Raw genomic sequence first — 27,476 nt, 5'->3', positions numbered from 1 at the left:
CTAGCCGAATTTTGATATGCAAATGAGCCGAACCCGAAAAAGCGTGCTTGAGGAGCGCGTCACTCTCGCCATTTGAGGCTTATCTAAACCGCAATGCGAGTTATCTTTCCAGCTAAGTGGCACAAACTTCAATCTTCTCTACCGCTCCAAATCACGTGGCCCTCTGATGTGAAATGAGAACTGTACTCCCCGCGTTTCGGCTCATTTGCATATCGAAACGTGTGTGTTTCGGTATTGGTTAAAAGTGAAACGGCTTGCAACTAGGATAGTTTCTCAATCTGCTATCTCGTTTTCGCCCGAAATCCTCTTAAAAAAAGTAACAAGTAATTAAAAACGTTAACAAATTTAGGTTCTCAGTCATGTTGTAGTTTCGTACTTTCTTCGAGAGTATGTTCGCCTGGTGCAAAAACGACATCTACGCCGCTCTCATTACTTCTATCGGGTAAAGGCGCCGTCCAGGTGCTCGCACACTACCGCGGCATTGTTTTTCTCAGGGTCGTTCTCTGATTGGTGGTGTAGGAATGACGTTCTCGCCTCTTTCCAGAGAGGGAAGTTCGGCATACTCTCAGCATCCGGCGTCTGCTCCTGTCATGTGTTCACTGGACAGCAGGACTACTTACTATTTCGCGTGATTTTCGATAACTCTGCCAGCGGGCTGGTCAGCGTGGTCAGCTCGGGTTTACACGATTTGCGTGGGTGACAGGTAGGGTAGGATGCCGCAATTGTCTGCCTAGTTCCCTCGTATTGAATCACCCTAAGGTGGAGGGCTGGAGCCCCTCTGACTTTGTCATTGCGTGGTAATGACAATGGGGCGCGGCTTTACGTCACGAGACAAAGACCGTGGGACAGCCTGGTGGCGCACAGCGATGCGACCTCCGTCGCACCACCGACAGCACAGAATTCGCATGTCATATGAAGTAAGGCTTGCACAACGTGAGCGTATAATATCTGTTCCTGTTGTCCTAGTGTCGATGAAACTCAACGGGGACCTGAAAAATTGTCAATAATTGACCACAGTGACCGCTTTCATGATGTAGCATTGTCGGATGCACCGATTAAACGATGACTTCCAACGAACTGCTTTATCCCAAAAAAAATCTCGCGCATAATGGCGACGAACAGAAAACAAAATATAACAAAACAAAAGCCGCGTGAAACGTTGTTTTCGTCTTCTCTTTACTTTTGGAACTTAGTTGCTCCTACCGTCCATTCATTCCTACAGGGGTGTGCCAGACGCGATACTCTACCCATGGCATCTCTACTCATTCATACCCTATACCCATCGCTCACACGAAGTTTATGGTACGGCAAACCAATTGTTCGTGCGCCAGCATATCGTAATCGAGGAAGGTTGGGGAGGAGGGAGGGGGGGGGAGAGGGACGAGAACTCCGCCTACCCCTGTCACACGGGCAGTCTTCAATTATCATTGAAACCAATGGCAATTGAAAATGCGCTTAGCGCCACCAAGTGGGTAAACTGTAAACCTGTCAAGCAGCATTGAATGCAACGCTGTTTGAGACGTTGACATGTTACCCCCCCTGGTGGCGCTAAGCGCATGTTCAGTTGCCATTGGTTTCAATGATAATTGAAGACTGCCGTGTGACAGGGGTTTTAATCGCTGGCAGAAGTCTGCCATCGAACTGAACGGCTTCTACAGCGACTCCTCCTTGCTGTCCTCTACCCATCTGTCCAAATCTGTAAGCTGCTCATAGCCACAGTTGCTTCGCTGTGCTAACACTGTGTCATTCGACGCTCTGGACGCAGTCTGATAGGCAGGGCCGTAGGGGGGGGGGCAGCCGTCCCGGGCGTCCCCGCCAGACAGGGCGCCGAACGGCAGGCCCTGGCAGGTCTGTTGTACAGGATAAAGCGGGAACGAAGAAAATTTGAATTTACGACCTCGGCAGTCCAAATAAGCGTTTTCATTTCTTTGCTTGCAGGGCTTCTGACGGCAGTCACAGTTCTCAAAAATAATTTTCTCTAGCTTTTGCATCACGCTCAGCTGCACGAATGAGACAAATACTTCAGCAACATGCAGAGCACTAGCAGTATGGAGTAAACAATTTGCAATATACTTCGAAGGACAAGTACTCAGAAATGTACCCAAACCAGAAGAGTTGTCGTGTATGATGTCACGTCGTGTCCTTTTTCCTTCCTCCGTGTGCTCTACGAAGATAGGTGGTGCAGATCTTATACATCTTATTTTAATAAAGCAGAATACAGCCAGAATGCAGTCTCGTCAACCATGAGTCTGCGCTTCGATTGGATCCTGTTGCTTGTGGTATGCATTCATCCTGTCCCTGGCAGCACGAAGGCGTGGAAATGTACCGTGACTTGTTATGCATGAACTATCCGCCAGGTCTGAGAACTCTGTGTCGAAGATGATGAATCCGAAGTGCGGTCTCTTGTAAGTGTCAATCGCTTGATTCATCTATAAACGGAGACAGCCGTGGTCATGACAATGCAGGTACAGGCATGCAGGTCAACTGGAAGCATCCCAAACAAATTCGCTTCGGTGAAATTTCACCCCAAGAACCCTGATTCGGTTCCAGTTACGGGGTTCTACACTTTAAAATGCGCTGCCTGTGCGTCTTATTCGGCACGTCACTGCAAGAGTGGTTGGGAAAATTCCCTTCCGTCTTATAATCAATTTTCTCGTGGACGCTGCCGTATTGAAAGCGCGGCGCGGCACGTTGAAAACTGTTTACCACACAAGCGAGAAAGAAGGTAATCTCTGGGTATCTCGTATTGTCGGAACCGCATACACCTTTCCAAGCCAGCGCAGCACAACCAACCAGTTAGTGAACGCAGCACGTCTCTTCCGCGTTAACACCTTCCCACCAATATAGTACATGTCCCATCCCATTACATCCCATCACGCATACATTACCCGTGGCCATACAGATTTCGTCCCGGAGGGCAAACATGCCCAAAACCAAAAGAAGCCATTTGCCCCCTAACCTTTGCGGAGCTCCAACAGCCCATGAGAGCTTTCACAAATGACGCTGTTCATCATTCCTTACCTTCTCGTTAATGTCATCCAGCGTATCCCAAACGTACATGTATTGCCCAGATCCGTGGGAATGGCATTTGCAGCCCAGAGGAACCGTTGGTGTTTTCACGTCGCACACCTGGAACACATTTCCCCCGTAAATGCTGCTTCTCGTGATGCCCTAGTCAGACGGCAAACCTAAGTCCGTTAGCGGAAAAGCGGTAACTTCATCCAATCATCATTTCGAATGACATCGTCCTCTGTCCTGATTTCTTGAAAATGGAGGGCGTACACCCTTTCTTACAATTATACAAGTAAAAAAAAAGGCGTAGGCAGAGAACCATGTCATTCGAAATGATTGGTTGGACTACAGCCGAAGTAACGACCCTTCCGCAATTTCGCAAATGAAAATGCCGAGGTCCTCCCTTGAATCGCGCTCCCAGAATATATTGTACTGCTTGGGGTATTTTTCACTTTTACTGAGCAGTAAAACTTCGTACCTGCTGGTAGAATACCATCTTATAAGCTTTACAGTCTTCCAAGATGGGCGATGCCTCTTGGCGGCCACTTTCAAAGTAATAGGTGGACACGCCGAGGGAGAAAGCCAGGAGGGCGGACTTGTCGCTATCCCAGTCCTGTGCCCTCGAAAGGATGTCCCTTATTGCGGTGTCCTGAAAAGGGGGTCATCAACATATTCATATTTCATTTCACAGGGAGGTGGGGGGTCACGTGGACAGGGGATCCTGACCCCATACAGCAGCGGGGGTGGGCAAAATAATTCACGGACAAAGTGCACGTAGGCTGCTGCTTGAGAAACGCTAGCGTTCTAGTGGACGACAGGACCCGATAATATCGACATATCCCGGCAATCGTCGCAAAACACGTTATACTTCTTTACCAAAAAAAAAAAGTAACCGCTACCTGCTCCACTGCCAGGGATGTGTAGATGCAGCACTCTCCTAGGCGAGAACGAGAAATACAAGAACGTAGAGGAAAGAAACAGAAGAAAAATACACCGTCAGATGTCCTACAGTTTGTGAACTCTAAAAACAGTGCTTCACTGCATAGCACGCTGTGCGCCAACCATTGCCACGAATGATTGGGTTATGACGCTTCTGATTCGGAGAGAGAGGTGGGCGTACGCCTTTTTGTAGCAATTTGGATATGTGAAAATTGTCACAAAAAGGCTTACGCCCCCCCCCCCCCGTCTCTCTTCGAATCAGAAGCGATAACCCTATCAATCTTGGCAATGGTTGGAACACAGCGTGCTATGCGGTGAAGTTCTGTTTTTAGAGTGTGGGATCAAATCAGCTCTCCGGCTGTATTTCAACGTGGAGGCTAGCAGCAACCTACCCATTCGCACCTATTAAGACAGTACTATTGCCTTCGAATGGCAGGAATCAACATGCCAGGCCACCTTACAATGCATAAGACAGTTACGGGTTCACAGTGAATGAGGTAGCTAAACGTACGTGCCTTTGCGTAAGCATAACAGAATCTCCCCGAAAACACGTCGTGTGTCAACTAATGAAATTCAGGTAATTAGTCGCCCAGTAGTTAATTCAGTTCAGGTCAGCTTTTCTTTTTTTTTTCCGAAAAAATGATGCTGCACTCTTAAAAATCACCGAATAGCACGCTCCTAGCCAACCATGATCTCGAATGATGTCGTTATCTTCCCTGATTTGTTGAAAACGGGAAGCGTACGCCTTTTTTTGTGACACATGCTGTTCATAATTGTTAAAAAAGGCGTACGCCTACCGTTTTCAACGAATCAGGAAAGATAAGGATATCATTCCAGATTATGGTTGGCTAGGAGCGTGCTATGCGGTGAAGTTCATTTCTAAGAGTGTGGGAGACTGGACAAAAAGCAACAGAAATTGCAAAAACAGCAAATTGCAGAAAAAGCAAAAGTTACACATTAGAATCATTTTGCCCTCTTGCCAGCTGAAATTGTATGTGCTACCAGTGATAATTGCGTTTTCAGGTGCTTACAAACGCTGGCTGGTAAGTCTTTTGGGAGTCGGACCACATCGTTGGCGGGAAGCTCTTGCAGCCACCATCCCAGGTGTTGATTGCAGTGTTCACGACGATGTAGTTTGCTATTGAACTGAAACGTGTGAAACTTTCAGACACGGAACGAGACAACAGAAGCTCTGGGATAGAGTAGACACTTTGAAGCTTTCATCAGTAACGAGTAGCTTCCACAAAGCGCATTCGTTACACTCCATTTCGGAACTATCATCATTATAGCTATTCCGTAAAGTAAAAAAGGATTAGGGTTGTTGCCAAAAAATTAGGGGTGTTGAGAGTGCTAGGGGGTGGGTCTGAATAAATCACGACAGGTGACAGAGGCCAATATGGCAATTATTTTACTGTCAGGCGCACACATACACTCTTAGTAATGAACTTCACCACATAGCACGCTCCTAGCCAACCATCATCCCGAATGACAACGTTCTCGCCCCTGATTTGCTGAAAACGGGAGGAGGAGCCTATTTTGTGCCATTATGCACGGCACAAAATAGGCTCCGCCTCCCGTTTTCAACAAATCAGGGGCGAGAACGTTGTCTTTCGGGATGATGGTTGGCTAGGAGCGTGCTATGCGGTGAAGTTCATTTTTAAGAGTGTACCGTCCAATGACCAAGGAAATCTATCCGAGGTTAGAATACCACTGTTTTTCTTTTTGTTTTAATTCCGTGTTAGCACCGCGAAGACAATACCACTGTATATGTAAGCGTGACTCAGTGCGACACAGCAGCTTAGCAGTGGAATCCAAGCACACACTTACACGATGTACACAATATGACTTATATTGTACCGCATTGCCTTCTGTGACGTGCTTGACGATTATATACAGGGTGTTTCACTTAAAGAGTGACCCCTAACTATTAAAAAGTAATAATTAGAAACCTTCTGCGTCATACTTGTGAAGGTTCTTGCCGCCCAAACAGGAGGTTTCCATCCGTGTACCTCATTAATTTGTCTAATTAGCTTAATTCCCACAGAAAATTCCCAAGCAAAGGTAACTTTTTTTCGCGCTAATTAGAAAGCTTTCTAATTTCTAAGCATTCTAAGCTTAGGTAGCTTTCTGAGAAAGAACGAAATCTTTCCATATAACGCGTAACTCCGAACGCGCACCCGACAACGCGTAAAAACTGCCCGAAGAAACCATCGCTCACCAATGTGCGCTCGTTCAAGTTCTCCCGCTTAATGTATTGGTAGGAGGAAAAGACAATACCGGAAACAGCACAGAACATCCGATGTCGGTGATTATCGGTAACTGATGGCTGCAAACAGGTAAGCTTGCGAATACAAAATGGGTGATTTCTCATGCTGCTTGCATGCGCAGTGAGACGGTCTTGGGGCTTGCCGATAGCTCCGCCACTGATGATGCAAAGATCCCGTAACCGTGAGTGAAATGGGGTGTTGTGGCCATGGACTTTGTAATTAGCGCAAGAAAAGTTGCCTTTCCTTAGGAACCGTTTTAGTTCAATTAAGCTAATTGCACAGATTAATGAGGTACACTGATAGAAACCACCTGTTTGGGCGGCAAAAACCTTCACGGGTATGACGCAGAAGGTTTCTAATTTTTATCTCAAATAATTAGGGGTTAAATGGTAATGGTACTGTGATGTTACTGGGCAGTGTGGTGACATGTTGCACGTGGGTAGGACTGCGGATAATTTGGACCACCTGAGGTTCTTTTGACGTGCGCCGGACGGCTCCGACACACTGTGTTGGAAGCAATGTTTACCTCTACCACATTGCTACCGCCCTCGTGATCTTGATCGTGATCGTGATCGTGATCTTGAGCTCAGCAAGCCAGCACGTTACCGAGGATGGTAGCTCAGTCGATAACGTGGTGGTCACTCTGTGAAACACCCTGTATATACAGGGTGTCCACGCTAAGTGTGAACAGATTCTAAAAAAATATATATCACACTTTTTCCAAGATGAAATCAATTGCAATATAGCATATGCTGAAGGGCACTCCCTAGCAGGGCATTAGCAAAGTCCAAAGGCAATGTCTTAATTAACTTTCATTAATTAATTTTTAATTATAAAAGCTACAAAGTTGTCCCAATGAGAACATCTGTTCCTTTCGGTCACCTGATATCGTAGCCGTTTTCAGAACAAAAATCCGTTCGATAGATCGCCCGCAATAAATTCGTGAAGGAACGCCATTTTTTTCTTTTTCGAATTTCATTTCGAATCGCAAAAGGATGTAATTCATTGGTGCAAGGACGTAATTCATTGGTGGACATGGGAGTGAAAGAGCGCCCTTTTGCGCTTCACCGCGACCAGCCGCGACAACAATATGTAAACCGAAACCAATTACTAATTACTGCAACAAATGACCCGCTTCGGTTGCAGATTTTTCTCTAAAAGGTATCTACTGAAGGTCCCAGAAGGGGTAGTACCCATTTTAATGCCGACGGCGCCGTGCTTTAGAGTTTTCACGAAACTCATTTGAATTTTTATTTAAATAATGAGCGCCTCCCGCTCATTCACGCGGTGCGCATCTTGTAGGCGGTATTGGACAGATACTCGTAAAAAAGAAAGTTATTCGATTGGTGCACCGGTTCGCGAATTATTTAGCCCGGGGATTTAACTGAGACACCCGGTATATGACTCTTGTATAACAAACCCCACGGCAATCATGCAGTGCATTATCTACAGGTACATACTTTTGAGCAAATTTCTTGATCGTGGTGGCAAATGTTATTCTGTCTAAGGCAAAGTTCCTCATCTTGAAAGCAGCTACCAGGTACATCGGGTTTTGTGTACCACGGCCTGTTTCCCCATAGGCGTGACCTTGCTTCAAAATCGTCTGTATCTTCTGCACGAACAAAGAAACAACCCTTTGTGATTTATCGTCCCACTTGTCTAAGGACCGAAAGCACAATTTAATGGCGCGGCACGCAGCAATGTACTCCCATATCAGTTGCGGCGACACCAACACTACCACATTCCTGAAGAAACACAACACTCTTAAAAGTGAACTTCACCGCATTACACGCTCCTAGCCAACCATAATCTCTAATGATATCGCTATCTGCCGTGATTTGTGGGAAACACTTATGCTCTTCATAATTCAACAAAGACGCATGCCTCCCATTTTCAACAAATCAGGGCAGAAAACGGTGAGGGGGCAGATGATGGTTGGCTAGGAGCGTGCTATGCGGTGCAGTTGACTGATGCGGTGCGGTGAGTGAACTCCGGCCACAAATCTTGAGACGTCTGTGAGTCTCGGCATGCACTGTTAAAATAGAACTTCTCAACATAGCACCCTCCTAGCCAACCATCATTCAGAATGATACCACTCTGTGTCCTTATTTGATGAAAATGGGAGGAGGCGCATATCTGGGAAACATTATGCATGTCCCAGTAGGCTCCTCCCCCTGTTTGACCAAATCATGACACAGATTGGTATCATTCGGAATGGTGGTTGGCTAGGAGCACGCTACACTCTTAAAAATGAACTTCACCACATAGCACGCTCCTAGCCAGCCATCATCTCGAGCGATAACGTTATCTGCCCTGATTTGTTGAAAACGGGGGGCGTACGCCTTTTCTGTGACAATTATGAACAGCATAAGTGTCACAAAAATGGCATACGCCTCCGGTTTTCAACAAATCGGGGCATATAGCGATATCATTCCAGATGATGGTTGGCTAGGAGCGTGCTATGCGGTGAAGTTCATTTTTCAGAGTGTAGGAAGTGATTTCGCATGGTTCAGCACGAGGGTACCCGGGTTCGAATCCCAGTCCTGTTTGTGCTGGGTATACCTATTATTTCGAACAGAATGTCTACATACGTGGCAACTCGAACCAACGTCAGCCAACTTAAAGACTGTGCTGTCTTCGCGTTTACACATTCCTGCTCCACCGACAAGCAAACTTTTGGCAAACAGAGTGTATGGTTTCAAATCCAACTCAAATCTAATTAATTAAAGCGACGCCAGAAGATCGCTAGTATCTCCGAAAAATGCCTAATGCATAATGCTTATATGGCGCTAGCGAAAAAATCGTCAGTACCCTGTAGGATTTGAACCCATGCCAGGATGTACGACGCCCTCGAGGGTCACGCGGCAATGCTCCGCACGTTCGTTGGCTCAAGTTAGTTAGCAACTCGAGTTATGGTGGGTGCATGGTGTCCGGCATGGTGTCCCTGTGTGACGCCTTCTACTGTCTAGGTAGTGTTGATCACATTGTCGCAATGGAATGACAGATCCAGTGTTTCCCTAGCAGCATTACGGCTGTGACACCACTGTTCTTTTTTTTTTTTTTTCTGACAGACAACGTGAAAGGTTACTTACCGAAAACAAATCATTAACAGGACTAAGAGCCGAACCTTCATTGGACTCGATCAGTATATTGAGGACGCCGAAATGCTTGATCTTGTTTCTATACAACAGTTCCAGTTTGCTGTTATCCATCCTCGAGTTTATTGATTGCAGAAGCCTGCAAACATGAACAGCATGCATCACTCGCCAGTCGCACTGACATAGCGCTAAACGGTAGTCACGGACGCTACGGGGACATCTATCGTGTCGATTTCGTAAACATGCGAACAACTGTGACACCAAAACCGGAAGCTCTGCAGAGATCGCTTCCTCTATTCAGCAGGCGGCTTGTTAATGTGGGGGCGCAAGTGGATCGCCTCAGCCTCTCATTCGTGCCGCTCCTTCGCACAGCTTACATAACCTACGGCGCGCACACGCAGACACGTCCAATCGACCAACGACGAACCAATCGACGAACCAATCGACCAGCATTGCCTAACACTGCCGACACGCCGGAGCCACGTCGCGCCCTCTCCTTCTGTCCTTACCTCACCCCTCACCGCACATGCGCGCCGCGCGATGGCTACAGACAGACCACGCCGCGATTCTTGCCTAGCGAGGTTCTAATGCTAAAGCATTAACAACACTTTCTCGTGGTTTGAGACGAATTAATAACTTGGAAATGGCTTTTAAGCGGGATTTCTATACATGTGCACAAAACCGAAACTCTCGCTGTCATGTGGCACAAAAAACGACGAGGCCTGCGCAAAATCTGAACTGAAAACGCAAGGAACACTGACAAAGAACGGAGAAACAGGCAGGACGGGCGCTAAACAAGCGCAAGAGTCTGCGAGGGCTCTACCAATCCTTCAGAAACCGCACAGGGTACCAGTAAACCTCTACCCGAGAAACATCACGATGATACCGAAACAAATCGGAAGGGGAGGACTGGGTTCCACGGATGAGCACATGTTCGCAGCCTCCTCTTGAAAGAAAAGTAGGACCGAAGGTCGCGTCCCTTTCATGGACCATCGTACCTCCGGACCGTGGCTTTCGGGAGCGATCTCGTTTGCCCCTATAGCTTCAAGCGTAATTCAAACCAACCAGGTGGCGCTGTCGAACACTATGACGTCATTTGTTTACAAACAGGGAGAGGTCTATTCGCCTAATGTACGTGCCAGGCAGTCCAGTTTCGCCTACTGACTGAGGCGTGTCACATGGAGAAAGGGGCGGATAGAGGCGTTGCATCCTGTGCTTGAGATTGCATTCGAAGCCCATTTTTTCTGCACTCTTATCGTACCTATCTCAACTACAAACACAAAACACATGCGCCGTGTCGAACAAGTTTTCGCTCGCGAAGCACGAAGTCACACGGAGCTGAACACGTTTTTAAAGGGTAGCCAGCATAGCTAGGGTAACGACAGCGGCACAGTTCCCTCTGAAATCGGCACAGGATTCATACTATCGTCCTGTGCCCCACGGCTTCCTGATGGTGTCTATCCATCTGTCTACGCTTGCACGTCGCTTACAGCCATCAGATAACTGACAACATACGCGAGACTTCGCAGACCTCTTCGCAACCGTGTCTCACAAAAAAAAAGAAGAAAGAAAACAAAAGAGAAAGAGAGAAGAAAAAGCATTCGCCGAGTTGGGCGAAATGCCAACCAGAAGTTGACACCACATGAAGAGCTGAGTTGGAAAATGTTGAAGTATTATATTGTTTGCATGGTCATTCACAAGACGCCAGTTCGCACAGATAAATGCTACATTGTTTTACCCGCGTACCGCGCCTTGAACAGGCAGTTCAGGTTGCCTGGCCGTGAAGCTTACCTGAAATCGAACGAGACACCACTGTGTTCTCGGGTCTTTACGTGCTCCAAGAAAGTATCATACGCCACCCGACCATTCGGGGTATACGAAGGAGTCCACTTGGATTCTGCCTCGTCCCAGTAGATGTGGGTGAAGAAGAGGATGTCACAGAGATCTTTATCTGGGTAGAAGTACTTGTCGGTCGCCTGGGACCCCACGGTGCACAGCAACGGTTGGAAGTTGGGATGCGGGGTCGCTGCAAAAGTAAGAAGTCAGGTGAACAGAGAAAGAATTGATGTTCTGAGGCTGGAACAACATAGAAGGGACAAATACATACAAAGCCTCAATTTGCCTAAGAAATTAACGATGAAAGATGAAAGTCATTGAAAAAGTTAGCCAGCTGTAGGATTCGAACCAACATCTTCTGGATTGCCGGTTAGTTTGCCGGTCAGTCACCGCGAAACATTCATGGTTACGCGCAGGTGAACAGCAATGGAAGAAGGGCGTAAGGAAGTCTACCGGACCACCACCTGTTAGCGCTTGTTTGCTGTAGGTGAAGCGCGTAGAATATATGTGTAGCCTGTTTTGAAAAGGTGTGGCTTAGTCGTGGAACAGACTTTTTTCGCATTCGCGTACCCTGGAGGCTCTCCTGCGAACACCAGTAGGCGCGCGAAAATAAACCCACGTGGTGCGGTTTTGGTGCAAAGGACCAAAACCGTCCTGGAGTGAGGCCGAAGATGCCATGTGCAAAGTGCCATCACACTTTGTTCCAGGTCCTACGACGTCCATTTTGCATAATTTTCTCTTGATTAGTACGGTAGTACGGACGTATAGTTATAACGTGGCCGGGAGCAAATGTGTATGTTCGTGAGCCGTACCCAGCATCCACATCCCGACGTTCGCTGGATGTTGATGGGCGGTTAATGGTTCTACGGGAGTGAACTCACCCGTTTCCGCCGGCCGCTATCCAGTAAGTCAGAAATATCCCAGGTGCATTCCACAAAGGTCGCACACGTCCGCGACGTCTATGCGACATCACCAGTACGTCCACAATGTGACTTCGAAAAGTGTCTTACTTTCTATATCTCTGGGACATCTGGTAGATGTAAAAAGAAAGGAGCAAGCGTGCGGTATTTTTCGGGGAAAATTTTGTGTTTACCACTTTATTTACCAAGTACTCGCATTAAAGACGCTAGCTAGAGTTAAAAACACGATATTTGCCAGGATATAGGATGTCAGGAACGTTCGCAGGTGGGTATACGCTGACTTTGTTTGCAGATTCAGAAGTTAACTGCAAAGACGCGCCGCTGCAAGGTGGTACGCCACGATACACTTGATGAACGTACTCCAACACTTTGTATTTCAGTATATGCCTGCCTATGTATTTCAGTATGCTCTTGAAATCCGCGAGCCTGCGTCGTATATGGTGAAAGCCATTATCAACGCGCGGTCTGCATTGATTCTGCCCATTGATTATGGCCGAAAGGTCCCTGGGCACCCCTCCCGAAGTGCGGTGTGCTGCCAAAAGTAGATGCTTTTTTTTTAATTAGTGTGTGCAGCATTCATTTGCTACAGTAATAAATCACCATCAATTTCGTATTGATTCAGCACAAAAATGTCTATACAACGGTTCTGGGATGTGAAAAGAGTAGGAATCTGGCAGTCGCGTGGATGTACTTTCTACGTCAACGGGCTCTCTGTGAAGCTCCCATGGATATACTAACATCCAATTTGAAATATCGCAAGGATGTACCTGGGATGTATATGGCTTGCTGGGATAGGGTGCCGCTCGCCTCGCGTGTTCTGTAAACTTTTGTCCCAACCTGTACCGGGGCAACGACCGCCATTTCTTGCGACGCTCCGTCCAAAAATTGGACTCTGCGATGCTAAGCGTCCGCCGCTTTCGAAGGGCTTGCGTCGGTCCATATACGGACGCAACAGTGCGGCCAGGCTAAATCCAGAGCCATCGACTGCGAACATGGACAATGGTGGGCCTTCGTATCTCGCCATTAATTCCGTACCATCGTGTATTAAGGCTCTGACACACGTTCGACAAAACGTGCGACCTATCGTGCGACGCGTCATAGCGCAAAGCATCCTGGGACGGGTTCTGGAGAAGTAGGTCGTCGCAGCAGCTCTCTGCGGCAAGTAGCAGCGCGACAAAACTGCTTAGATATCTCCGCTCCCGTGGGTGGGTTGTCGGCTGTAGTGACGTCATGAACCAAGCAGCCAACGATGCTGCCTCTCTGGTAGATGCGACGGGTCCGAGAAAAAAATGGCGCACAGCGTGTGTTCCGAATGCAAACAGTGGCTCATTTCGTCGCCTTGAAAGACACGTGAAATGAAGGATGAATTGTTCCCGCTTACTGTATTTTACGAGTAAGCACACTTGGTTATGTTAAATTAAGTGTAAGCGAGTGTATCTCTGGCCGTGCTGGTCTAGCAACACAGCGGTGCAGGGGGCTTAATCGCTTCATCGTCGTTACGGTCGTTACAAGCTAACGAATGGCGGGAAATTCAAAAAGGTGGGCACGTGACACATTGCGCGTGACGTGTACCACGGCCTTCACGTATCGCGCGAAGAGCGGCGTGCACGTGTTTTATCACGTGCCCACCTTTTTACATTTCCCGCCCGCCTTTTTGAATTTCCCGCCACTCGTTAGCTTGTAACGACCGTAACCACGATGAAGCGATTAAGCCCCCAGAGCGACATGTGGTAAGGATGTCGCCGTCCATGCGTCTGCTGATGCAGCACGCGACAACTCGTGATACGACACTGTGCGACTCGTCGCACGACGGGTCGTGCATTTTGTCGTACATGTGTTTCGCCCTTTAAATGGCAATACTAGTATGACAACACTGATCACGAGCGAAGACACCTGGAATAGACCATTTTAGAAAAGCAAGCGCCACCTGTGGTACGCAAGGGCTCATGGGAACTTCGAGCGCCTCCAAGCATTACGATACGGCCAGAGGCGGAGGTAGAAGAAGAACAACAACATTCCCGATGTGCGCAGCATCAGCGTCAGCCGATATAAACCATATCCGAAGCAGACGACGGAGCAGTGTCCCTCAAAGTTCCCATGCTGCCTTGTGCCACGCGCTTGATGGCGCGAGCATCTTTTTAAAATGGTCTATTACTGTTCCTCAGCAACCGTGCAGGACCACAAAGGTTGTGGTATAGCCGTAACCGTAAAGACGTCAGGAACATGTGTAACTATAACATTCGCGTGTTACGAAGTGAGCGCTTCACGGCTGTGACGGGAGAGGGCGCTGAAAGCATCACACTGATGGTATCATCCGGAATCTATTCCAGGCGCTGCTTCATTTGACCTGCTGGGATACAACGTTTTTCCAAAGTGCACTCGCCGTAATGGTAATCTTGCATGAGTGATTGCGGGAAAAGATTCGCTACACGACGAAAACGGCAACCTCCAATGGACATTTTTTTGTTTGTTTCCTTCAAAACGCGAGGAAGAATGTGGGTTTCAAAACAGACGACAGTGCTATGTGACGTCATGGTATCCTTCGGCGACCGGACCGCCGTAGTATGGAGCTTTCCGCAGTTCGGTTTCGGCTTGCTATTATCATTTACGAATTACTGGCACAAAGTGAATGCGAATGTTGTAATTGCTATAGGTATCGTACTCACGTATTTTTATTCGAATCCTGGCGCAATCCACCTTACTCACTGAGGGACACTTACCCCTCCTTTTTTTTCTTCGCTGCGGCGTGTTTTGCAAAGAATAAAATAACCGTCTGCCAAAGAACGACGAGTGCAGGTGACCTAGTTAGCGAACTCGAGGTCTGTTATCCACTCGAGTATCAGAGAACGCAACGTGGTCCCCGGACACGTGATTCGTGACGTAGCCGGCGCAGATCAAGCAGGTGTAGGCGGTGCGTGAGCTGAGAAAGAAAGAAAAGGTGGGGGGGGGGGGGGTCCCTGCATTCACTCTAAGGTCGTGTCGGCCACCTTCGGAGTCTTTCTCCGACTGTATTTGGCTCCTGCAGGACAGGTACACCTCATTGCCTCAGTGTCACTCCGGACTCGGAAGACTGCGTTTATTTTAGCCCACGAAAAGAAGGTGCCTCGTGGATTCTAATACGCGAAATTTCAATCCTGTTCACGAACTCTGTGCGTTTCTGTCAATTTTTGGAAGATATATGCTGAGCCTCCACAAGTTTCGATGACGCGAGGAGCGGGTGACGTAGTCATGAGCCCACAAATTGCAATGACTGCACGTTCTGGAGTGGGCACTCGTCTCCTAACAACCACGCTGGTGTCCGGGGAAGGTCCCGTGGTGGAGAAGTCACGTGACACTGATCGAAAGAGGGGAAAATGTCCTCTTCCTCTGTCTCCCTCTCCCTCTGCGGTCGGATCATATGTCACGTGGGGCTCCGCTACAGGAGTGCAAAAGGTTAGCCCCAGGGAAGACGCGAAGGGCAACAACGTTGCCTGGCGCTCCGTAGTAGCCTAACATGACGTCACAGTTCTCAAAAAAATAAAAATAAATATTCAAAATTTCAATAGCTTTCACGTCACTAGAGCACAAATATTATGCGGGAATGAAAAGTGAGACAAGAAGGCTTCAGAAACATAACTTTGGTACGATTGTGAGGACACGTGCCACGGGCATAGGTCTGCTGTGTACCTTTCAAAACCAGCTACCCTATTGAAAAATCCTACAAACTTTCTTACAAGATAAGAGCTTTCTTTTAGGAATTCTCACAGAGGATGTGGGTTCCTATACAGACATTCTTACAGAGAATATATTTTCTCACACAAAATCCTTTAAATGAACTTCTGATGGTGCATCTTAAGAGAAATTTCAAGGAATCGTTTTTGAGAGAAGAGATGCAGAGCTCTGTAAGATCTCTCACGGTTTCTAAGATCTGTAAGAGAACTCTTTCTCATAGAATTTCTCACAGCAACCCCATCTGAGTCCTGTGACAGACGGGTGCCGTGTTTCTCTCTCTACTACTACTCTCTACTGTGTTTCACTCTCTCAGACTGGCGCCGTGCCTCAACGAAAGATGATCTAGTAGACCGTGCTAGTAGTAGATCTAGTAGTAGTTCGTGGTGTTCGTGGTTTGACCGTTTGGCGCCGCCATTCAAACACATGTAGTGAACGGTGCAGGAGTGTGCTGCGAATACTCAACATGCGTCCACGTAAACTACATCGAAGACGGCATGGAAGGGATACTTCACGCAAGTTTATCACGGAATCTGAGACAACGACATAGGAAGGCCTCAACAAAAACATTAAACTGGCGTTCTGGTATGCTGAGGACGGCAGCGTGGCTGGAACCGGGCAGGGGTAAGAATGTGTGGAGGCAAGCTCAGTTATCTCATTCAACGCGGTGACTGTTCCTCAGGAGTCCGCATTTCTAGAGGGCATTGCATTTGTGTAATTTGAGTACAAGCGTCTTGTAGAGGTTTACAGCTTTACCTACTTCTGTGCACAAACCGAGAGTGACCTTATCACCACTGGAAGAAAATATACCCATACGTCGTGTTTTGAAGTGCGGAAATTAATTTCAGTAGACCAGTTCATCCCATTGTTTCGACTGGCCGCCGAAATCCGTCCATGCATCGCGTCAACTGTAGTCTGTTTCATGTTACTGTTGCGTGAGGTGTTCGGTCTAACGTCAAAATGATTGAGTTATATAAACTAACGGTAAGGGTAAGGGTACACTGATATCGGAAGTACTGTACTGAAGCTTCCAAAATTGTGTATTTAGAATATTGTTGATCTCCCGCTAGAGAAAATTATATCCCCCCCAGCAAACCATCAAATATCGTATTTGTTTACTAGTTGTAGAATCCTCCACGCCTCTTCATTTTTGGTAGGGGGGGGGATGATGAAAGTACGACAAACACTTACGAATTATACAGAATGACATTTCTTGTCCTGCAATTTATGTGCTGTACATGTTTTTATGAATTCATGCTGTATTTCTTTAGGTCTTCCTCGATTGTGTATTTGTATTGCATCTTTTTTACAACTTTCTTGCTCTGCAAGTCAAATTATGCTTTATGCTCTTACACAATCGCGTTTGTATGGTGACCCGAAATGCATGACTACTCTGGATCCATGAATACTATGCATCTTTATTTGTAGACGTTTTTTTTCTCCTGTTTTTACGGACTTAACGGAACCACCTGCATGCTGAACATTCTACGTAAGACCGTATAAACACCATGTAGATGTGTTTACGGTTTTACGTTTGGAACAGAAGGTGCAGACTACGGAAGGTGCATAAAGCAGAATGTGTTAAGTCCACAAAAAGAGCATGAAAATTAAGCAGCGTTCGTTACTCTCATATTGGAATTCTGTATGACACGCAATAACGATCTCTTCACAGCCGTATGCCTTATCATAACTAAAACAGCTTCACAATTACCTGCGAGTATAAATTCATACTCCGACTGAACTGAGTGTGTGTGTCACAATTGTGGTTTTCTGGCCTAGATTATGATTTTTATTGCACCATATGCCTGCATTCTAAAATGTGTGCTCCTTCATCCAATTTCCGCACACACATGCTTCGCCTGCTTTTTCAAACATCGAAATATCACAATTGACATTATGACGTTCTTACTTTCTTTTCTTTTCTTTTTCAGATGCATATAAACGATATCTTAATGAGAGGCCCTAAGATCCACCGAAGGCTACAAGGCTGAGTTCTTTTGTTCTGCGATTTTTTGAACGATTTAAATAAAGAATGAACAGATCACACAGATTGTCACTTGGTGTAGAACATCATTTCTTTACTGTCTCCTGCAAATCTCATAAGAACATTTGGAGTGAGAAACCCTATGAGAAACCCTTGAGAGAAACTTTATGAGATCTCATAGAGATCCGGTGAGAAATTGTATGAGAAAACCTGTAAGAATGTGGGCAATAATCCTATAGAATCTCTCTTAGGATTCTGTGAGATGTTTCTTGTGAGAATTCCTGTAGGATTTTTTAATAGGGTACCAGCCACCAGAGGCCAGCTACCCAGCTGCGAAACACCCTCAACATTACTATCCTCGTTGCTATTAACTGGCCTTTCCAGCTTCACCACTAACAATGGGAAACCGCCTTCAGTGATCACGACTTCCCTCGTTGTATGCTACTACACAAAGTAAACCTTACTTGTTGTCGTCGTCGTAGTCGTTGTCGTAGTAGTCGTCGTAGTCGTCGTCGTCGTGGTAGTCGTCGTCGTGGTAGTAGTCGTCGTAGTTGTAGTCGTCGTAGTTGTAGTCGTCGTAGTTGTAGTCGTCGTAGTTGTAGTCGTCGTGGTAGTGGTCGTCGTGGTAGTAGTCGTCGTGGTAGTAGTCGTCGTGGTAGTAGTCGTCGTGGTAGTAGTCGTCGTAGTTGTAGTCGTAGTAGTTGTAGTCGTAGTAGTTGTAGTCGTAGTAGTTGTAGTCGTCGTCGTCGTCGTGGGTTCCGTTGGGTATATGTCCTCAATAACAGTGACCTCTGTCTCCTCTTCGGCATCTTCAGGTTTACTGCTACTGCCACTTCCTCCTCCTGCTCCTCCTCCCCTTCTTTTAGGGACGTCGCCAGTGTCGGATGTCTCTTTTGACATAAAAATATGGGTAACTGTACGCTATGTCGTCTGCACTGCTTTTGTACTGGAACTATGGCTCGAGGCGCCTAGTGTGTGTGTGTGGAGGAACCTTGAAAACAAACAACACGGGGGAAAAAAATGTCAGAAACGGTTGGCCTTTCCCTTTGTACTTGAGGCATTCTAATGGCGCGTGGTGAGATTTTTGCTGCGAGATTTTTTTGTCGGATTCCAAGGAACTGCGTGCACTTGGTGCGTCTCTTCTCATGGCAATTTCCGAGTGTCAGGAATTTGCCTAGTAACACTTTTTCCACCGGGCTTCGAAGCAACCGGGTTGCGGGGGCCCTAATACAATTGGGTTAGCAGACGACGGAACCAGAAGACGACCGACCGCGATGTTCCTAGCGTGATCCAAGCGACAAAACCGCGCTAGCTTTCTGCCACTCGTGTTCGGGAGACAACGGTCACGTGATCCAGCGCGGGCGCCAACCTAGCCAGGGTTGAAAAAAAAAATCCGGACATTTTCAAAAAGATCCTCTCCAGTGGGCTGTTTTTGATAAAACCCGGATATTTTTGGAGAATATATACCAGGCTAGAAATGTGACACAGTAAAAAAAGAAGAACAAAAAGAGTGCTTTGCTGTTGTTTTCGGGTGGCCTCTAATAGTTTGTTTTCGGAACTGCATGTCCCAGCAACATTGTATCAGTTTCTATTGTGTTCTGGAAAGTGAGTTCAATGCACGTGTGATGGTTGAATGGTGTGGACCCTACACGCCTGGATTGGCTGTCGTGTTTCGGCGCACTTCAGTTACAGTGCCTCAGTTACAGTTTCAGTTACAGTTACAGAAATAGAAGAAAGTGGGAAAAAATTAAACCTGAAAACTTAATGTTGCGCGTACCTGGGCTTTTGCAAACAGTCAATACAAGAAGAAAAATAAACCGGGAGTTTTCCGTGTGACGTTGGATTCAGATTGTCTTTCACATCACACCTGCAGAAGATCTCTAAAAAATCCGGATCGAATTGTGTGGATAAAAGAAAAAATCCACCGGATAGAATCCATGCGGATTAAATCCAAACAACCCTGTACCTAGCAGTTTCCGAGTACTATATAGGCCGTACTTTCCACGAAATGACCACCGAATTCGCAATAACTGTTGTACTGCATAAGTACTGACATCCTGCCATACCGGTATCATTCCTCCCCGGAAACCAGAAAGGTCTAGGTTCGAATCCTGCTGTCAGAACCTGATTGCATTTCATTCAATTTCATTGATATGATCATTGAAGGCTTACGGGTTTGTGTCGTCCATGTTTGTAGCCTGCGTCGGCAAATACTGGTTGATTACGAGAAAATCCTTCATGGGTACTATGGTACGGGTACTACTTTCACACCCCGCATCGACTCAAGTGGTTCCTTCAATCGAAGCGGGATGTCGAGAGGATCATCCTTACTACGGTGAAGATTGCGGTCGTTAGTGACGAGGTCGCCCCAAGGAAGGAGCCATGTGGTGTCTGGACAGTGTGTCAACTCACCGGTGACCGAAAATACGAGGTAGATCACAAGGCTCACTATCAGTAGGAGGAGAGACAGAGCACAGATAACGACGACCACGGTGTTGTCGTCCACTTTCCTGCGTTTTGAGAAACAAGACTCATTCAGACGGTGGATGACGCTTGCCTTACAGAGGCGCCGGGTCTCACAATCCGATAACTTTACTCAATGGGGGAGCCCAGGGAGTTTTTGCTGCAGTATCAGTTTCCCTATTGTACTTTTGACTGTTTCACCTTTCCTAGTACTCGCTATAGAACATCTATGCAACAGAAGTATGTCGTGTGCGCGTAGCTAAATATGAATGCTAGTAGCGTAGAGTGCTGGCGGAGTTGGTCGATACATGACGAGACAACGAAACACTCAAGCAGAAGAACCGTATTTTCGGGTGCAAAACGCGCACCCCCTAAAATTAATAGAAATGTGTGCTACTACAGTACTACTAGTGTACTGTACTGTATCATTGAGAGCAACTCAGTTCTACGTCGCCTTTAATGAGCGCAGCATGCAAGACCTGTGAAAGCAAAACAAGTCGTTCGCTGTGTCCGAGGAACACAATGGATCCTGTCCCTGACATTAGGGGCGCACCCCTGCGCACTGCGCGAAGCTCTCATTACGTGCTGCGCGTGTGCAGAACCACCACCGCTATCGCTTACGTATACGCAAAGGCGATAGCGTGCGATGCTTTAGCCTATGATAAACCATATGCGGAAGCTGGTTTAGGGACTGAAATCTCGTATTATCTGTTCGACATTTCAATTACTCGCAACTGCGCATTGCTCGTCAAACACACTTTAGTCCCCCCTAGTCGGCAAGTACTCCCCATTTTAGTTCCGTAACCCCGAAATTTACTCCCCAGAACTGCGAACAATCACCGAACTTGGCAAATGGTCTCCCGAATGCAGCAGCCTGCGTAAATATGTGCTCTTCATGAATCTGATGGTCGGTGGACACACAGCGAGAAATAGTTACCGGTGTCAAATCGTGCCCTATACACGTTGCAATATTTTATGATAGCACGGTGGATGGTTTTGATTAATTAACGTGAATTATGAGACATTCATTTAATCCCATGCATTTACTCCCTCAAATAATTTTTTTTTTTTTTGTGGCAGTGCATTTAGTCGCCGTCACAGGAGACAGCGCTAACACAGTACCTGGGTTGGAAGAAACCAACCTCCAGTTATACTTACTCGGTTGTCCCAACTAAAGGAAGGAAAAGGCGGACGATAAAGCAGAGAATCTGCCACCATGAGCACTGTTGTGTCAGTTCCGAATAACATTCGCGAAGCAAATTCAATGAATGCACGCACCAGACCTGCGGGAACCACTACGAGAACCCAGGCCCCGCTCGTAGTACCGCGTAAAGACGAAGAAGACAACAGTTAAAATGCGATATCGTGTGTCGGTCAGTTCTTGCTGTTGGACAGCTAGCCGTAAGACGTTGTACGGGTTGTTCTTAATAAAGGTTCGTTAAGTCGTCATAGTGTACATGGTTCAGAAGTTCCAAGTCTTCTCCCACCGCGGAAACTACTTAATATGTCCGGTGACTTGGACCTCTCTTGGAGAACATGGAGGGAACAATTCAAGTTGTTATCAAAGGCTTCGACAACTATGGTCTACATGAGGAGCTATAGCTGTGCTTGCTGTTGCAACTGCTAAGACAAATCGGCTCCATTTCGTCTTGCGGACGTAGATTTCAATGTTTCTCGAGGCTTTGTTGCAACGTTGCCATTTTCCCACAAGTACTGCTCCTTATTTCCTAAACTTTAATGACGAGAGAAGGAAGTCACTGAAAAGGTTAGCCAGGCTGTAGGACTCGAACACACATCATCTGGATTACCGGTCCAGGGCTCCTACGAATTTACTTAAGCTACCACACTTCCCTAGCGACTTTTCATCCCAGACTCTTTCATCATTAATTTGTTAGGCACTGGAGGCTTTGTGTGGAATTGTCCTTTCTATGTGCTCCAGCCTCAGAACATAATTTAATATCTAATCTCGAACAATTTTGGTACTCACTTGGAGTCTGCTGGTGAAACCCCACTTGCGCTGAAAACAGAAAGTACTCTATGTCAAAGAAGGAAGTATCGCACATTGCATCGTCGGAATCTGTAGCCACGTCTAGATGGCATCAAACCTTATCGCACCCTTGCGGAAAATGAAGCAGAAGACTGCCCTATCCCACTATGTCATTTTTTAGGTATACTCACTTTGATCTTGCTGGAGAAACCCCGACTGCACTGAAAACGGAAAGTATTCTATATCACAAATCAAGTATTACATATTGAATCCTCGGTCTACTCATCAGCCACGTCTACATTGCATCAAACCTTTGTAGCCTTGCGGAAAATGAAGCAGAAGACTGCCCTATCCCACTGTCATTTTTTAGGTATACTCACTTTGATCTTGTTGGAGAAACCCCGGCTGCACTGTAAACGGAAAGTATTCTATATCACAAAGCAAGTATTACATATTGAATCCTCGGTCTACTCATCAGCCACGTCTACATCGCATCAAACCTTTGTAGCCTTGCGGAAAATGAAGCAGAAGACTGCCCTATCCCACTGTCATTTTTTAGGTATACTCACTTTGATCTTGCTGGAGAAACCCCGGCTGCACTGTAAACGGAAAGTATTCTATATCACAAAGCAAGTATTACATATTGAATCCTCGGTCTACTCATCAGCCACGTCTACATCGCATCAAACCTTTGTAGCCTTGCGGAAAATGAAGCAGAAGACTGCCCTATCCCACTGTCATTTTTTAGGTATACTCACTTTGATCTTGCTGGAGAAACCCCGGCTGCACTGTAAACGGAAAGTATTCTATATCACAAATCAAGTATTACATATTGAATCCTCGGTCTACTCATCAGCCACGTCTACATTGCATCAAACCTTTGTAGCCTTGCGGAAAATGAAGCAGAAGACTGCCCTATCCCACTGTCATTTTTTAGGTATACTCACTTTGATCTTGCTGGAGAAACCCCGGCTGCACTGTAAACGGAAAGTATTCTATATCACAAAGCAAGTATTACATATTGAATCCTCGGTCTACTCATCAGCCACGTCTACATTGCATCAAACCTTTGTAGCCTTGCGGAAAATGAAGCAGAAGACTGCCCTATCCCACTGTCATTTTTTAGGTATACTCACTTTGATCTTGCTGGAGAAACCCCGGCTGCACTGTAAACGGAAAGTATTCTATATCACAAAGCAAGTATTACATATTGAATCCTCGGTCTACTCATCAGCCACGTCTACATCGCATCAAACCTTTGTAGCCTTGCGGAAAATGAAGCAGAAGACTGCCCTATCCCACTGTCATTTTTTAGGTATACTCACTTTGATCTTGCTGGAGAAACCCCGGCTGCACTGTAAACGGAAAGTATTCTATATCACAAAGCAAGTATTACATATTGAATCCTCGGTCTACTCATCAGCCACGTCTACATCGCATCAAACCTTTGTAGCCTTGCGGAAAATGAAGCAGAAGACTGCCCTATCCCACTATGTCATTTTTTAGGTATACTCACTTTGATCTTGCTGGAGAAACCCCGGCTGCACTGTAAACGGAAAGTATTCTATATCACAAAGCAAGTATTACATATTGAATCCTCGGTCTACTCATCAGCCACGTCTACATCGCATCAAACCTTTGTAGCCTTGCGGAAAATGAAGCAGAAGACTGCCCTATCCCACTGTCATTTTTTAGGTATACTCACTTTGATCTTGCTGGAGAAACCCCGGCTGCACTGTAAACGGAAAGTATTCTATATCACAAAGCAAGTATTACATATTGAATCCTCGGTCTACTCATCAGCCACGTCTACATCGCATCAAACCTTTGTAGCCTTGCGGAAAATGAAGCAGAAGACTGCCCTATCCCACTGTCATTTTTTAGGTATACTCACTTTGATCTTGCTGGAGAAACCCCGGCTGCACTGTAAACGGAAAGTATTCTATATCACAAAGCAAGTATTACATATTGAATCCTCGGTCTACTCATCAGCCACGTCTACATCGCATCAAACCTTTGTAGCCTTGCGGAAAATGAAGCAGAAGACTGCCCTATCCCACTATGTCATTTTTTAGGTATACTCACTTTGATCTTGCTGGAGAAACCCCGGCTGCACTGTAAACGGAAAGTATTCTATATCACAAAGCAAGTATTACATATTGAATCCTCGGTCTACTCATCAGCCACGTCTACATCGCATCAAACCTTTGTAGCCTTGCGGAAAATGAAGCAGAAGACTGCCCTATCCCACTATGTCATTTTTTAGGTATACTCACTTTGATCTTGCTGGAGAAACCCCGGCTGCACTGAAAACGGAAAGTATTCTATATCACAAAGCAAGTATTACATATTGAATCCTCGGTCTACTCATCAGCCACGTCTACATCGCATCAAACCTTTGTAGCCTTGCGGAAAATGAAGCAGAAGACTGCCCTATCCCACTATGTCATTTTTTAGGTATACTCACTTTGATCTTGCTGGAGAAACCCCGGCTGCACTGAAAACGGAAAGTATTCTATATCACAAAGCAAGTATTACATATTGAATCCTCGGTCTACTCATCAGCCACGTCTACATTGCATCAAACCTTTGTAGCCTTGCGGAAAATGAAGCAGAAGACAGCACGAAGCCTAACAGATGCTGAAAGCTTATTCGGACTAGGGTTCAGTTTTCATTTTTGGGTGGATTGGGCGTACGTTTTTCGGTGTTTATCGATTTTAACGAAATCGGTGTTTTTCGATGTTTTTCCTGGCGTGTATAGATGCCTTTCCCGACAGTTTCCCGAATAGAAATCACAATGTAATTTTCAACATGGCGTTGTTGGCTGCCGTGGTGTTTTACAGCGAACGAAAAAAGCGAACTGACAGTTTTCACAACCATCGTATTTCAGAATAGTTTCCTGACCTGCATCAACAACTTGCTGGGCATGTGCAGTAATTTATCTGCCATAGTTCCTGGCATGTCCCTCTGTATTCGGTGTACTTGGATTAAAACTGAATGAGAGAAAATTTGCCCGGCATATGCGTTTTTCGGTGTTTTCCGATTAAAACCGAAAACTCGGAAACCTAATTATAAGGCACTATGTCATGCACTACCCCACTATGTCATCTCTTTGGTTTGGGAATGGAACGTCTCTACACAATTTAGGTGCTCATTCGTACTCACATTGACCCTGCTCGAAAAACCCCGATTGCCCTGCAAAAAAAAGTATTTTATATCAAAAAGCAAGCATTGCATAAACACTTTGCAGCTTTCCGCTGCAGGACAGGAAGCAGGACAGTTGCAAAAAGCTTATTCGTTCTTATGCCTTGAACATAGACGAAATTAAGACTGCCCTGTTCCACTACACGAGATTTTCTTTATTGTTATTATTTGTTTGTTTGTTAGAACGTCTCTACGCAAACAAAATGAACGAAGGAGAAAAAAAGAATGAGACGTGACAAAAAGGGGGCGGAGAGGATATTTACAGAAATTCACGTACTCTGGGGCTGGAAGGGAAAGGAATTATTGGACACTCGAAATCGCTCTCTACAGTTTCACGCCATGGAAAAAGGAACATGTCTCTGGAAGCATTACTTACAGTGGAAGTAGATGTACGGCGTATTGACTGAACGATAACACGATCAACGAATTCTACCCCTGTCCTCCTAACACATCTCCCCTAGCGGCATTTCAGCTGATACGTTTTCACCATAATACTCGACGTTACACAACGTGAACGCTACTGTGCAACCGTCAAGAGCGAACGGGCGCTAGTACACGTGAGAAACCCGTGCTAACTAAATGAAGTTCCACCTCCAGAGTAGTCTTGAGGATATCCACCGAACTCTGTAAGAGAAAATAAAAGTGAGACACGTCCGCGATCTTCGCGCCAGCTATATTCTTACGGTCGTATCCCGACTGGTGAGTGAACCCCTGCGGCACGCCAGGGTAGTATGGGTCGTAATCCTGTCCTTGTGCTGCAAAGAGGGAAGACGATGAGCGGTGAACGGCCCCAGGAGAACGGAGACTGGTCCACACCGAGGATCTCCGTTTTCTCGACACGAACGACGAGTGCGAGGGAAGTGAAGATTTTCACGGGCGCGCTATGAGGCAATGGTTTGTTTTCATGCGCAGCGGACCCTCGTTCTATTCTTCACTGTGATTGGCCGATCGCTGCCGCCCGCCGCCGTCAGCCGCGCAAGGAGCGACGGCTTGGACGGCGCCGGAGAGCGGGGCTCTGGCGTCCTCCAAGTCACGTTGTTGTTGTTTATGGGGTGAGGAAGGTTAGCCATCCTGGTTAGAGATGCGAAGCCCCGGAAAATAACCGGAAATTTTGGGGGAAAAAAACAGTTTTTTTTTTTCGGTTGTTTTCCTCGGAAAAATTCGAAAATGTAAATTTTCGTGCCTTCGATGCGTTCCAACCCGCCAACAGTGCCTTAGGAGCCTCTAATCCACCAACAACCAACAACTTAGAGCTCCGTCTGGCTCCTCCATGCGATCACCATCGCGTTCACGTAATGTCGGAGTCCTGGTCGTAGTGGACGAGTTGTTCCAATTACCTATCGCTGAGTAGACAGCAGTCTCATGGGATGCTCCGCTCAGCATTTATGCCTACACTCTTAAAAATGAACTTCACCACATAGCACGCTCCTAGCCAACCATCATCCCGAATGACAACGTTCTCGCCCCTGATTTGTTGAAAACGGGAGGAGGAGCCTATTTTGTGCCATTATGCACGGCACAAAATAGGCTCCGCCATACAATATACGCCGTACAATATAAGCCATATTGTGTACATCGTGTAAGTGTGTGCTTGGATTCCACAGCTAAGCTGCTGTGTCGCACTGAGTCACGCTTACATATACAGTGGTATTGTCTTCGCGGTGCTAACACGGAATTAAAACAAAAAAAACAGTGGTATTCTAACCTCGGATAGATTTCCTTGGTCATTGGACGGTACACTCTTAAAAATGAACTTCACCGCATAGCACGCTCCTAGCCAACCATCATCCCGAAAGACAACGTTCTCGCCCCTGATTTGTTGAAAACGGGAGGCGGAGCCTATTTTGTGCCGTGCGTAATGGCACAAAATAGGCTCCTCCTCCCGTTTTCAACAAATCAGGGGCGAGAACGTTGTCATTCGGGATGATGGTTGGCTAGGAGCGTGCTATGTGGTGAAGTTCATTTCTAAGAGTGTAGAGGGTGAACACTACTAAAGATTCTACCTTATTGTATGCTGTGGCGTGGCCGGCAATGCTTAGACTCGGCAATAACTGCGTT

The 27,476-nt window shown here is 46.4% G+C and overlaps 1 protein-coding gene across 4 annotated transcripts in view; it reads right to left on the bottom strand.

Annotated features, from left to right (window-relative positions):
- Nucleotides 1-2,186: 2,186 nt before the first annotated feature.
- Nucleotides 2,187-27,476, bottom strand: part of LOC135389828 (uncharacterized) — a 29,238-nt gene continuing 3,948 nt past the window's right edge. Inside the window, exons 2-20 of one of the 4 annotated variants that reach the window (XM_064619859.1) lie at nucleotides 26,102-26,173; nucleotides 26,010-26,042; nucleotides 25,380-25,409; nucleotides 24,682-24,711; nucleotides 24,491-24,520; nucleotides 24,300-24,329; nucleotides 24,109-24,138; nucleotides 22,406-22,435; nucleotides 22,215-22,244; nucleotides 21,386-21,398; nucleotides 20,177-20,274; nucleotides 18,229-18,654; nucleotides 11,108-11,342; nucleotides 9,311-9,455; nucleotides 7,679-7,830; nucleotides 4,983-5,097; nucleotides 3,491-3,661; nucleotides 3,022-3,129; nucleotides 2,187-2,429 (exon numbers count right to left, since the gene is read on the bottom strand). In XM_064619859.1, coding sequence (XP_064475929.1) covers nucleotides 2,238-2,429; nucleotides 3,022-3,129; nucleotides 3,491-3,661; nucleotides 4,983-5,097; nucleotides 7,679-7,830; nucleotides 9,311-9,455; nucleotides 11,108-11,342; nucleotides 18,229-18,654; nucleotides 20,177-20,274; nucleotides 21,386-21,398; nucleotides 22,215-22,244; nucleotides 22,406-22,435; nucleotides 24,109-24,138; nucleotides 24,300-24,329; nucleotides 24,491-24,520; nucleotides 24,682-24,711; nucleotides 25,380-25,409; nucleotides 26,010-26,042; nucleotides 26,102-26,173 — 1,970 coding nt within the window. In that variant the 3' untranslated portion in view covers nucleotides 2,187-2,237. Of the gene's footprint in view, nucleotides 2,430-3,021; nucleotides 3,130-3,490; nucleotides 3,662-4,982; nucleotides 5,098-7,678; nucleotides 7,831-9,310; nucleotides 9,456-11,107; nucleotides 11,343-18,228; nucleotides 18,655-20,176; nucleotides 20,275-21,385; nucleotides 21,399-22,214; nucleotides 22,245-22,405; nucleotides 22,436-24,108; nucleotides 24,139-24,299; nucleotides 24,330-24,490; nucleotides 24,521-24,681; nucleotides 24,712-25,379; nucleotides 26,043-26,101; nucleotides 26,174-27,476 lie in introns of those variants that run through there. The other 3 variants (XM_064619860.1, XM_064619863.1, XM_064619862.1) reach the window with 3 other exon arrangements.

Source organism: Ornithodoros turicata, chromosome 3, assembly GCF_037126465.1.
Source record: "Ornithodoros turicata isolate Travis chromosome 3, ASM3712646v1, whole genome shotgun sequence".
NCBI classification, from domain to species: Eukaryota; Metazoa; Arthropoda; class Arachnida; order Ixodida; family Argasidae; genus Ornithodoros; species Ornithodoros turicata.
Note: the sequence above shows the minus strand (reverse complement) of the source record. Positions and strands in the feature narration are given on the sequence as shown.